At 44.0% G+C, this 13,738-nt stretch overlaps 2 protein-coding genes across 2 annotated transcripts; one reads left to right on the top strand and one right to left on the bottom strand.

The window, feature by feature from the left end:
- Positions 1–4,589: 4,589 nt before the first annotated feature.
- LOC123067170 (probable polyamine transporter At3g13620) lies at positions 4,590–7,296 on the bottom strand. Its single transcript, XM_044490086.1, has 2 exons — positions 6,318–7,296; positions 4,590–5,131 (listed from the first exon to the last, which is right to left on the bottom strand). Exons 1-2 carry the CDS (start codon positions 7,294–7,296, stop codon positions 4,590–4,592), a joined length of 1,521 nt encoding a protein of 506 aa, XP_044346021.1.
- Positions 7,297–12,578: 5,282 nt separating this feature from the next.
- Positions 12,579–13,443, top strand: LOC123064416 (E3 ubiquitin-protein ligase sina-like). Its single transcript, XM_044487906.1, has 2 exons — positions 12,579–12,731; positions 12,832–13,443. The coding sequence occupies exons 1-2, from the start codon at positions 12,579–12,581 to the stop codon at positions 13,441–13,443; spliced, it is 765 nt and encodes a 254-aa protein (XP_044343841.1).
- Positions 13,444–13,738: the final 295 nt, after the last annotated feature.

The raw sequence follows: 13,738 nt of genomic DNA on the forward strand, positions 1-13,738 counted from the left end.
ATCAAGTGGCACGTGATATCCCATTGTCACCACAGATAAACACGGCAAGACATACATCAAGTGTTCTCAAATCCTTAAAGACTCAATCCGATTAGATATCTTCAAGAGGAAAACTCAATTCATCACAAGAGAGTAGAGGGGGAGAAACATCATAAGATCCAACAATAATAGCAAAGCTCGCGATACATCAAGATCGTGCCATAGAGAGAACACGAGAGAGAGAGAGAGAGAGAGAGAGAGAGAGAGAGAGAGAGAGATCAAACACATAGCTACTGGTACATACCCTCAGCCCCGAGGGTGAACTACTCCCTCCTCGTCATCGAGAGCGCCGGGATGATGGAGATGGCAACCGGTGAGGGATTCCCCCTCCGGCAGGGTGCCGGAACGGACTCCCGAGAGGTTTTTGGTGGCTACAGAGGCTTGCGGCGGCGGAACTCCCGATCTATCTTGATATTCGATGGTTTTAGGGTATGTGGACTTATATAGGCGAAAGAAGTCGGTCGGGGGAGCCTCGAGGGGCCCACGAGAGGGGAGGGTGCGCCCAAGGGGGGTGGGCGCGCCCCCTATCTCGTGGCTTCCTTGATGCTCCCCTGGCTTGCACCCCAAGTTTCCTAGGTCACGTTCGTTCCAAAAATCATGCTGCCGAAGGTTTCATTCCGTTTGGACTCCGTTTGATATTCCTTTTCTTTGAAATACTGAAACATGCAATAAAACAGCAATATGGGTTGGGCCTCTGATTAATTGGTTAGTCCCAAAAGTAATATAAAAGTGTATAATAAAGCCCGTAATCATTCAAAACAGATAATAAAATAGCATGAATGCTTCATAAATTATAGATACGTTGGAGACGTATTAGTGTGCAGAGCATTTTTCGAGCGTCGATGTTGCTCTGAAAAAGTTAGCGAAGAGAGCCCTAGATATTGGCGGCGGTGGCGCCGTCGTGATCAAGCATGTTGAAGATCTCGGTGGGGATGCAGGTGTAGAACCACTGAACAATCGCGAGATCGTCTTTCACCCATTGAGGATCATTAGGGCGAGGAGGACTGTTGGCGGCGACATGAGAGTGGAAGTTGCAGCATCCCAGGTGTAGATCAAAGAGGTGGCGCCTATGATAACAGTTGTGGGCATCGAGGTCGAGGACGATGGGGATGAAAGGGCTTACAACGGTGATGGTGTCGGCGAGTGACATGGGTGCAACTAGAAGAGTAGTAGGAGGTCTTGGTGGTGCTAGGGAAAGAGTAGAGGAAAAGAGGCCTCCGCGGCGGCGGCTCTGGCGATGATAGCAGCCCGGCGCTCGAAGTAGCCGGGCGGCGACGACGGTGGTGGGGTGGGCGGAGCCATACCCTAAACTCTAGGGTCGAAAAACTGATACAATGATAGATGAATAAAACTATTGCTTGTATTATTTTTGGAACAGGGTACATGGCTACATATATTGGCACAAACCGACTTAGACTAGATATTACAAACCGACTTGGACTAGGAAACTTGAGATCCAAAGAATAGTCTAACATAAACTTCAGCTATGTAGCTCATCAGTGGATTGATTGACCATCATACAATGATGTGACCACTAATCGTCAGACGGATGGCAATTCCGCCCGATGATTGGTTGGTGAAATAATTTAATTATTAACTTAGCCAATGCACGCGAGTGAACTAGGTAGTACCTCATTTCCGGTTTAAAAGGCTTGCATGTATCTCTAATTTGACTAATAGACCAATTGTAACACAAGTTATATATCACAAAAAATCATTACAAACATGAAATCATATACTTCATAATGGTATAATTTTTGGACTATACAACTTATCTTATGTTGGTCAAATTATAGATCTAGGGATACCCGCAAGCCTTATAAACTGGAAAGACGGTAGTATAGTACTTTACATCACGACGTCCACATCCACTAGTGCCCAATAAGAGTTGGATCTGTGCCGCATTTACCACGAACACTATATACGTTCATCCCTCACTTCTCACAGTATCAGAAAAACTACACAAGAATTCCATGTTCATCTTCTCCCTCTTACATGTTTCAATTGTCGGTTATATTGCATTTATGTGTACGAACTACACAAAAATCCATATGACATGTGCTGGATTGTGCATTCTCAACGGCGGTACATCCGAACCGACTGGAATAAATACATTTTATCATGTCCACGCCTTATTGAGCTAACCTCTAATAGGTCACCAGAGCTCCACTCTTTCAAATCTCACATGAACTTGGTTTAAGTGCACATGTTAAACCACGAGTACAAGTTGTAGATACTTCCTTCCACATACACCAATACTAATTTAAATGCAATGGATAGATAAACAATTAGAAAATTAGTACAATCGATACCAATATGAGTGAAAATTTTCCTATTATCATCTTAGTACACAATTAGTACTATTGACAACATACAAAATTCCTTAGGGGCAACACGCACAAGAAAATAATTAGGGAGCCACTACAACAACATGAGCATACTAGAGGAGTATGTAAAGGAACATTAAGTAATGAAACTAAATGAATAAGGGTGTGCTGCTCATTTATTTTAATTCTTCTTTATAAAGAACAAATCCAATTTCATATGCAAACCAGATTTATAATAGGAGGTCATAAAGGGACATAAACGGATTACTTTCTATAGTGTTCAGGAAATCACAACAAGACATATAGCTAGACCTATGCCAAGAGGATGCAACAACTAATGTAGGGGGCGCACATACTGCAATTAGTCTGGTTGGTGTACTTGCAGCTCGAGGACTAACTGCATAAACATATTATAGAGAAAAAATCAATATAACTTGATATTTGTAAAGTATATTCAATACTGCCTTTTGTTATTTTCAGAAACAGAATTAGTTTGGATGTATGTTATAGCCAATAGAAATATACATATTATCATCCTATATTACGTGATAATTAGAAATATTGGCAATGCACAAAACTTCTTTAAGGGTGATAATTACAAAAATGACCGAGGAGTGAGTAGCCACCAACATGAGTGCCAACAGAGGAGTTTGTTACCAAGAACCGAATGTTTTTGGACATCTTGTTCATTTACTTGTTATTTCTACTGTTTTTTATAAAATAGGAAACCATGTGAGGAGTCCAAATAGAATAAAAAAACCAGCATAGTCTTGCACAAAATGCAATACTTATGCCTACAATCCTTAATTGTTGCTACTTTTTTCGAGCCATAAGATTGCAATAAAATATTATGTGTACAAAAAAACAACTGAAAGAATAATATGTGTTTGTAAGACATTTACTCAAATCTAGGATTTGATACCTAGTTAGCAGGTGATGAAATACCTACACCAATCATTTCTCCAATAATAGAAATGTTCCCTATGACCAAAAGGGACATAAGGATATGTAGTTGGACAAATTGATGCATTGACATTAGTTAGTAGGATGTTTTGGACATTTCAATAGTTTCATTGCCTATTAGTGATAAGCATGCCAAACAAAAGCTTGTACGATGATTAACTTATTTATTAATGCACTTTGATGTTACGTTATTTCGGTTTGGCATAGCTCACTTATATGTCTCACATTTACCATATTTTATGGATTTGTTCTAACTTTCAAGAGTTTAATAATTGACATGGATTTCGGTCAAGTTTGCGGGATGGGTTATTAAGATGCACTAAGCAATGCAGTTCCATAAAACTATTTGAATCATGAGAAAATGAAATGCTACATTTATATAACAATGTTCAAAGATTATATCATTCATAAAGCTTCTAACTGAAGCCAAAAATGTATATTGATTTGCACAAAAAAATTATACGGGATCATAATTACTTTTAACAAAAAAATACACTGTGGCCATCACATGCTCATTTGCGTGGGCGCAATGCTATTTTTGTCCAAAAAAAATATGAGGAGCAGACAGAGTAGCATGTCCTTCAGGTAGTAGCGATATCAACCTAAATATTTAAAGTAATGACTCGAAACAACTTAGATGGCCATCATTCAACCGACCACAATCCAAATATTGGAAGTCTGGGATTACATATAGTCTTTGAAGGCTGAACTACTCTTAACACATCCAGCAGTCAAAACCTGGATGGCTAGTTGTATACCTATCGAGAACGACAATGCACTACATCGAAGGAAACACACGTAGATATGGAGATATGTTAGCCCACGTATGAGCTATCAAATATTTGGATTTGATATTTTTTTGATTTTTCTCAAAAGATTATTGATTGGAAGATTACACCAAGGGTATAACAGATATATGTATAATCTGTCTTACACAAATAAACAAACTAATTGACTGCAACGTTACTTATGCTATTGTTTATACAAACCACAATTCGATACACTTCATGAAAAGGAAAAGTCCAAAGTGTGGGTGAAATAAAAATCAAAAGTGCACTTATGTTTATGCATTTTAGCTATATTTCAAACAATTTATGATGGGACCTAATATATTTTAGACAAAATAATATCAAATATATGACACGTTTAATTCTTGTTGTGCAAATGCGTGAATCACCCTACTAGTTCTACCGGGTATTAATACTCACTTCAAGATATACTATGTGAGTGTTGTGGACAATGGAACTTGCAGGGAATGAATCAACCCGATGATTCGGGCACGCGAAAACTGAGCAACTTCTTGGAACTGCAAAGCCTCATGAGGCCGTGCCACCCGACAGCAAGCGCGGTCAGCCCTGCAGCAATGGCGAATACCCTCCACCCGGCAACCACGCACACGTAAGAAAGGAATACCGATGGCACAATGCACATGGCCATGAGCGCGGGCAGTGGCAAAGGGACATGGTAAGGGCGCTTCAGTGTTGGGTACTTGACTCGGAGCCAGAGGAAGGAGGAGAACTCGAGCAGCGTGCCCATGCTATATAGGAAGTTCGATGTTGCAATAATGTTGTCGAAACCGAGGAAGGAGACGGCGATGGTGATAGCGGTTGATGCAGTGATTGCAACCCATGGGGTTCCGGTGCGAGTGGCATGACTGTCGAAGACGGATGGGAGGAGGCCTAGGTCCGCCATGCCGTGGAGCTGGAATGCGGCACTGCTCATTTGGGCTTCGAACATGCCAATGGAGGAGATTACTGCTCCTGCGCCGGTCCAGTACTTGAGCCATGGTCCCCCGATAATGCCTGTTTAGACACAACAAAATTATGAAATAACTTAAAAGGCCGATTGTAACATGCACTCGCTAGATTCAACCTAGCTTGATTGTAGCACAAGCATGGTATGCCTATGACTTTTTTCTTGAGTATTGACCGTCAGTATTGAGCTAACTGCGTCTATTTTGTTCTTTTTGTTCGCTTTACCACAGTTTTTCATATGTGCACTTCATAGCAATTATAGCAGCTCTAGCAGTTACATGGCCCATAGGCAAGTCACAATCCCATCTTTATCATCTTCTTACATCTCCTAGTCCACCGGTCCATCTAATTATTCCATGCGACGCCTGAACTATTGTTTATTCTCCTTCTTACCAACTTGTGATATAATCATTTGTCCATCACTGTCAGCCACCACTAATCTGCCAACCGTATTAAGATCAGGTGTGCATTATATGATGATATACTAGAGAATACCCCGGCGCTGCTGCCGGAATCAACTGAAATATATTCCAGTAATTTGATTGTATAAAACATCCATAGTTGAATTAATAACATATGAACTGAAACTAGAAATCAGTAATATATCTTATAGTATATGATTATTATTGTGTAGCAGAAAAACATTTTGAATATAAAGTGGGATAATATAATGGAAGAAATTTTCCCTACATGCTTAGTGGACCTTCGATGAGGTGGGATTTGTGCATGAGATCAACTAATAATGAATAACTTTTCCTTATGTATGTTGTCGTGGATCTTTGACGAGGTGACATATGTGCATGTTAAGATAATAGTGGTTGTGGGAATGAACTATTTAGGTATATATTGGATTTCTATCCAGCTTTGTTGGAGCTAAAATGAAATATGAAAACATAGCCTAGGCATTATGGTAATGTGTCGTAGATTTTAGAACTAACAATATCACTCTATGTTCTACAGTGAGCTGTCTTTCTCAGTGAGGGCAAGATGCTATAGATGTCATAATTTGTTCAACAATTATTGTCTACAATAGGGCCTACCGCCCACCGTCTCTCAGATTGCCACCAGACAATTAGTCAGTCAAGTCGAGATATATACTATATCATCATCATCATGACACAACTCTTTTACTGAACTGTACGTCCTTTCCTCGTTGATTTCAGTTCCGAGGTGACCACGTGGTACCTTAATTATCGAGATAATTGTACGTAAGGTCGTAAGCGTCGGTAGGTACCTGCGGCATCAGCCAAGTAGCCGTTCACCCATGCATCCGGCGACGCGTCCGTGGCGCCGGTCGCGGCCATGAGCGGCAGCAGGTAACTGGCGGCAATCAGAACGACCGCTGCCGCCAGTGCCCGCAGGAACGTCCGCTCCGGTCGCTCCACCTCGCCGGCCATGGTGCTCGCGCTGTTCCAGTAGTTGAGGTTCCAGAACAGCGTGTTGAAGAACAGCCTCCAGTCTTTCTTCCTCCCCTTCACCTGCTTCGCCCGCCGACGCGGCCTTACCTTGGGCACAGCCATGGCCGTCATTAGCACGAACGGGGCCAGGGAGGCTATCCCCAGTGCGGTCGCGCCCCACCCGACGACGCTCAGGCCTGCATAGTTCAGCAAGGAGAGGAGAAGCGTCATGCCGACCACCGTGCCCGTGCGCGCCCTGCCGGGTCTCGCGACCGCCGGCACCACGCCACCGAGGTAGTCAGCCACGAGAGCCGGGTAGGCAGCGATGTTGATGACGACGCTGAGGTACTTCCATGTGCCGAGGAGCGAGCCTGCCAGCGGGCCGAAGGCGTGGTCTGCCCAGAGGACGAAGCCGCCGTTCCCCGGGAACGCGGCGGCGAGCTCGGCGGTGACGAGTGATTCCGGGACGCCCCACGCCAAGGGGAACACGAGGAAGCCCAGTAGAGTGAACAGCGGCCCGGCGGCGCGGACTGCCTGCTCGAAGCCATACGGGCCGCCTGCCACCTCGAAATAGATCAAGAACACGAGCGGAATCATGGTGATCCTGCGCTGGTGGTTGGACTCCGACGGCGTCGAGCCACCGCCTTGTTGCGCGACGGTGGCATGCAGTTGAGTCTGTTCTTGTTGTTCCTGACTCTGTGTCGGTGATGATTGCTTGGTCATTAGGATTCCTTGATTCATGGTGAGTTTACTCGCTAGCTTGTCGAGGAACAAGCTAGGCAGCTGAGTGCACATGCCGATCATTGGTGTGGGCATTGTGCTATATAACTTGTGGAGCTGAAACGGATATGTAAGAAACACCACAAAAATAATATCTAGCTGAGCTATCTTTTCATTCGTACTAGTAGTACTACTCTTTAGTTTGTTTAAGTTGATGGTTTTATGCGTGTCCACATTATGTGATAGTAAATAATATTGTTCTATAGCAAATAAAATAGCACCTTCAAGATGGAAAACCCTTTTATGCATTTTCATTTTGGGGATGATTATTACGACATTCTCAAAAATATCATATTAGCGATGATAATAAACCCATACATAGAATTACATTTACGCTTGAGTTGTTTTTCAGTATTGTTATGAGGTTGTATCATTACTAGTGGTTTGGATGCCACCCTGTGGCACCGCTTATGAGAAAGTTGTACGCACTTTTCATTTAAAGAAATACATGGGGTCCTCGCCACCATCTAAAAAAATATCTCAGAAAAAAAGTCCTCACCTCCATCTTAAAAAAAAAGTAAAAAAAAATTACCACCGTGGCCTACCAGCGAGGGACACCGTTTAAAAAAGAATACATGTCCTCACCTCCATCTAAAAAGGCAAAAGAGTATTTTAAAAAATTCCTCACCTCCATCTATTTTTTCGAAAAGCCTTCTCACTGCGGCCAACCAGTTTGCGCCACATGGTGTAGCTGGTTGGCCACCCTTACGGCGACGCTTAATGGGTTTAAAATAATGTGACCAAGTTACCAGTCAGTTTCACACTCATTGATATTATGAATATATAGTTCGAAATCTATAAGTTGGTATTATAAATATTTAGCTAAAAGTCTATCAGTTGTGGTGTTGATAAAATTTCTGCTCCCGCGCAATGGATTAGACGTTCCATCGAATGGAATAGATAAACATATATCATATCTTATTGTATTAAGCAATTCTTGTCAATAGGTAGAGAAAACCAAAGTAGAAAGAATTTTTATTGTATTAAGCTATTATGTGAGTTGTCAGAAAGCATTCTAATCAGCTGATTTCTCCCCCTTCGTACCCGTTGTTCCGCAGCCACCTTCACCAAAAGAAAATTCTAATAGTTTTGTTCCAGATTTAGGGAATTGCAGAGAATGAAGTTCTCTAAATTTCCAAGTATGTGTGCCTCCGTATATAATGAGCAAGCAAGTGATATAACCACGAATAAATAAGCTAGTGATACAAATGGACCAAGCACTCGGAGGCGAAGGCTCTGAAACTAATAGAGCCTTTTTTTTTACATAAAATGGTGTCGATGGCAAACACTCAGGATGACGGGCATGAGGGTTTTCAATTCTTTCTATTCAGCATTTGCGTGAGGATCTGGCTCCTAACGAGGAGGAGCTATCGAACGGTAGATGGACCATTCGGTTTCCCCGGTTAAGGTAACTCACAAGCGTAGGTATACGGAATTTTGATCATCTGTTGTAGTTGGAGGAATTAGTTTAAAAAATGTTCCACAAATGAAAGGTGTGTTTTGGGATAACAGGGGTCTTCGTGACTTGGCAAAGCACCATTAATGGCAGACCATAAGTTATACCTTGTCTAACTTTCTTTTTGAGGGGAAGGCCTTCATGGCTGCTTTATTAACTCATAATAAACTTACATCGTTTGCTAAGGCATTCAGAAACCAGATAGCGCCCAATTTTGAGCTTCCTTTTTGGCATCACCTTTCTGGTGGCCTTGATTTTACAATTGCCTCCCTCGTAGTCTAAGGGGCTGCCCAACCAAAGCTAAGGCATGCTTCCCTTCTGGAGCTTGTTCTGATATGTCGTGCAGAATCTTGAACATGTTGGTGGGTGGAGATTTTAACATTATCCACTCACATGATGAAAAATACAATAATAAGTATGATCCTAGGTGGCCTTTTATCTTCAATGCAATCATTAATTGAAAGCATGCACCTAAGAGAAATTGTTCGCCTAGGTCGGCAGTTTACTTTCTTCAAGGTTGGCAATTTACTTGGGCTAATAGCTTTGGTCTAGGACACTCCGAGAACATATTCTTAGAGCATGGTTAATAGTATAGCCAACTGCTGGCTATAAGCCATTGCCATGTCATCTATAGCCCATCTTATAGCCAATATGTACAATAATTGATTAGAAGATTGTACTACTTTTTTATTATATGGCCCACATTTCACTCTCATAAAGTGCCTAGGAGCACGTGCTAGAGCTGGCTCTTCACCAAGAGCCCGCTTCCCTTCTCTCTCTTCTTCTCTTTCCTCCAACTAAGCAAGAATATATTAGTTTATTTCTTATAGCCAGCTGACTCAGCTCTATTATACTTGCTCTTATAGTGCAGTATCCAAAGGCACGCAGACACTTGGACTCAACTAACCCAATAAATTGTACCTTACCTATATATGTTTCATCTTGATAATAGTACATCCCACTTTTAATAAGATATGTGATTATGTGTTGGATTGCATGTAGAGATGGCTTCTCAGATAAGAGATGATTTCATATCCTGCCTGCCCAAAGCTCAATCACTTCACATCCTACCACCCCTCGAGCAGGCTCCTACTTTGTTCGACTGCCCTCAAACAAACCCCCAGCTGTAGCATTACCATGTGTCGGCCTTCCTGCAACGTAGCTCCTTCCATATCTCCTCCTTCCACCATTTCACGTCATCCTCCTTCCTCCTGCACCAACCCTCCTTCCTCGGGCATTGGCCCTCCTTCCTCCCTCTTCCATCCCCCTCCCCCCTCCCTCCTGCGTCAGTCTTCCTGCTATATTTTGTTTCGTTTTTTCTGATTTTATGTGTGGACTGAATAGCACTAGTAGAAAATAGGGCTTTCTTCCTGGACAGATAAGAGCATTAATCCCGGTTCTCTTACGGACCGGGGCCAATGGGTGCATCAGTCCTGGTTCATGAGGCTAGGGCGCTGGTCGGGCCTCGGCAGGTACCGGTCTCGGTTCATCTGGCCCCTTTAGTCCCGGTTCCAGACACGAACCGGGACTAAAGGGCCTCGCTCCTTGCGCAACCCCTATAGTCCCGGTTGGTAACTGGAACAAGGACTAAAGGTCAGTCTTCTGTCCCGGTTCTAGCCACCAACCGGGACTAAAGAGATGCCTACATATATGCTTGCCCATGCCCGCTCACTCCTCTGTTTTTTGGTCGGTCGGCGTGTGGGAGGTGTGCTGCTCTCTGTTCTCACCTCCTATGCATATGAGGTGTTCGATGAAATGCCAGAGCCACACTTAAGCTTTCTCCTCTCCAAGCTCGACCTCCAAGCTACATTTTCCTCAAGATTGGTGTAGGTTTGGCGGTGCACCAACTAGACAAGTGTTCTAAAAGGCTAGCAACTTCATCGTTTCATCTCTCACTTCTAGTTTAGCTCATTTCAAATGCTATAGAAGTAGAGTGGTTTGTGGGTTTTAGTGGAGGAGTGTGTGTGGGAATTCTTTTGATTTAGATGCACAATTTGTGCTGCTATTAACTTCTTAGAGTCTGCACATGTGTAGGGTGTCTTCCCCGTCCCCGTCCTCACCATCGTCGATTGCCCACGCCGATCTCGCCGCCGGCACCACTGTGGTGAGCCTCTTATTCTTATCTTCTCTCTAAAAGAAAAAAAATACTTACTTGTATGATTTAGATAGATACTTGTGTAATTTTCTTACTTTTATTATTTTTTATTATTATATCGTGCCATGGTTTTGGTATCTGCCTCTGTTGGCCCTCGGGAATCCTGAACACACTGGACGAACACGGGGCGCATCAGGTTCCTTCCGTGGGTGCATGGGTTTCCCTGACAGCGGTGGTTATAGAAGCCGAGAGAGAAAGAAGAAAGAGGAAGCAAGCGAAATGCGGAAGATCAATGCAAGGTTAGCGAAATTAGAGGAACTTGAGAGCCAGCGAGCTACCGGCCAACCATCTCAGTGGCACGAAGATCCTTCATTCGACACTGCCCCCGAAGCTACCCCACTATCTCAGCGGAGAAGTAGTGTGGCATCCACGGAGCTTGTTCAGCCTGATATCACGGCTCCTTGCTACCCCGTGGATAGTGTCACGGAGAATGAACATTGTGTGCTAATGGCGAAATACCGTAACCTGACCTTGAAGGTGGCGGTCGGCTCTGTCTTACCTCCTCAAGCTGAGGGAACTTTCCATTGTCGTCCGATTCCACATGGCCTTGCTATTGTCGGGGTGGATAAAATAGTGGAGGGATTTGAGGGGCCATGCCCAACGACACACCCCATTCGAGCTTAACAACAGAGCGTGTGCGCGCATCATGCGGAGGAGCAAGGCGCCATGGACGTGAAAAAGCATGCGAGTCTGTGGCCTTGAGAAGAGACGCGAGGTAAAAAAACATAACAGGGTATCCTATTTTTCTCATCCAAACAAGGAACTGTATATACTTATCTTAACCGAAAAAGTGGTGAAAACCGGTTTTGCTAAAAATCATCCTAAAAACACACTTTCCCAAATCTCTCATCTAATTCTCTTCATCCAAACAACCACTTATAAGGAGGTCCAACTCCTTCTCCACTAGCGGGTTTGGACTAAACTTTCCACTACACATAGTGCCAATTAAACCCACATGGGCCCTTAGAGATTTTCAGAAATTGTTAGATGGGCCTAAAGCCCATTCCATATTTCAACAAGTGTTGGACAGGGTGAAAACTTGTTCTTTCTTTGGGCAGACTGGCGGCGGTGTCGTTCATCCCTTCTTAAAGGCGTCGTTAAGATTGTCATTACATGTTGTGTTGCTTTAGGGAAAACTTTGATCTTTGGATTGGGCGTTGGCGGGCCTAATGGCCTTCCGTTGTCATAACCTTCCTGAAGGCGCCGTCTTAATGCTCATGGTTAATCATAGAAACTGCTCTGCGGACGATAAACTGGTTGCACGATGCTAATCCAGCCGTCTGCTCGGCTTTCATGATTCGCATGGACGCACTGATATGTTGTGTCGGGCACAAATCGTCCACTGTGGATCATGTGCATCTCAATGCTCTTCGTTATATGCAGCTTCATCTCTTCGTTGTAGCGTGTACACCTATCCAACGAGGTAGCAGCAGCCCATATCAATTGCATGCATGCATGCATGCTTTGCTGGTTTTCAAAATTAAATTCTTGTTTGCTAGGAACAGTGATCGAGAACAAATGTAGCTGCTTCCTCGGTAATGTTGGTGAGTTAATATCTATTGGAAGTCGAAACAAAAGGCCCATCCAACTTCCGGAGTAACTACTATCCCTAGTTACAGCGACTACTCTACGTAACTCTCTATATATATTGGGGATTGACGTTGCCAGTACAGTATCTCTTCTTTGGGTGAAGTACAGCAGACGCCGATGGAAGATACAAGCAACTCCAATAAGAGGAAAGGAGATGGCGAGCAGCTGCAGGGAAGAACGAGCGGTTGCAAGAGGCAGAATGTGAGCACGGTGATGGAGATATTCGACTGCACCGTCTGCTCCAAGCCCCTCAGGCCTCCCATTTTCCAGGTATGCACTACGTGATTCAATTCACTGGTTGGACAACCTACATGTCAACATCCGATTAAGAAGAAGCTTAAACACTTTTCTGCCTCTCTATACATTGCAGTGTTCCAAGGGAAACTCCATCTGCGGGGATTGCCAGGAGAGGCTTCCGTTATTAGAAGGGATCGGCGTCCAGCCCAGCTACATCATGGAGCGTGTCGTCGACAACATCTTCGTTTCCTGCAAGCACGGATGCTCCACGACGATCGCTTACTACCAGAAGGAAAAGCATGAGAGGCAGTGCCCTTGCGGCCCGTGCTTGTGCCCTGTCTCCGGCTGTGGCTTCGTCGCGCCAACCACGGTGCTCCTGGACCATCTTGCCACTGTGCACACGTTGCCAACAACACCGATGGAGTTATTCCAGCCTTTCCAAGTCCCGGTGCAGCCGGGCTCCCGAGTTCTCAAAACCAAATACAACCGCCTCTTCCTGCTCAAGATGGAGGTGCTGGAGTCCTACGGCCATGGCGTCTCACTCGTCTGCGTGCAGCCAGAAACTCCGGGAGGAAATGTCCGAATCACCGTGGGTTTCTCGTGCGCACCAGGACATAATCAGGAGTCAAAGTGGGAAATGGGGCCCGATGGGGTACCAACGGAATGCTTGTGTATCGTGCCTCGTAAAGAAACCGATATCGTGGCCACCATCACAATAGAGAGGGAGGACTATGACGAAGACTAAGGCTATGACTGCAAGGAGTATGATGATTTATATGTTTTCTCAATTTGATGTGTGCGTAAGATTTTTGTTTCAAGATGTGTGAAGATATGTTTGTTCATGTTTTGCAGCTCCACCAGTTCTCCAATAAACAATCCCCAATAAGGTGTTATTTGGCTGTCCAAACAAAAAAAAATCTGGTTATTGGGGGCTGCTTTTGCAGATCGCCAAATAAACCATCCCCGACAAGGTGTTATTGGTTTTTGAATTCTACGTCCCATCATCCGATAGCCTTGATCTTGATGCCCTGACCCGATGG

The sequence above is a fragment of the Triticum aestivum genome, chromosome 3B (genome assembly GCF_018294505.1).
Source record: "Triticum aestivum cultivar Chinese Spring chromosome 3B, IWGSC CS RefSeq v2.1, whole genome shotgun sequence".
Taxonomy (NCBI): Eukaryota; Viridiplantae; Streptophyta; class Magnoliopsida; order Poales; family Poaceae; genus Triticum; species Triticum aestivum.

Excerpts from the sequence above, each read along its gene's own strand:
- LOC123067170 (XM_044490086.1), bottom strand. The coding sequence starts at position 7,296 with ATGCCCACACCAATGATCGGCATGTGCACTCAGCTGCCTAGCTTGTTC. Across the intron at positions 5,132-6,317 it reads CTACTTGGCTGATGCCGCAG|GCATTATCGGGGGACCATGG; the intron begins GTACCTACCGAC and ends GTGTCTAAACAG.
- LOC123064416 (XM_044487906.1), top strand. The coding sequence starts at position 12,579 with ATGGAAGATACAAGCAACTCCAATAAGAGGAAAGGAGATGGCGAGCAG. Across the intron at positions 12,732-12,831 it reads TCAGGCCTCCCATTTTCCAG|TGTTCCAAGGGAAACTCCAT; the intron begins GTATGCACTACG and ends TATACATTGCAG.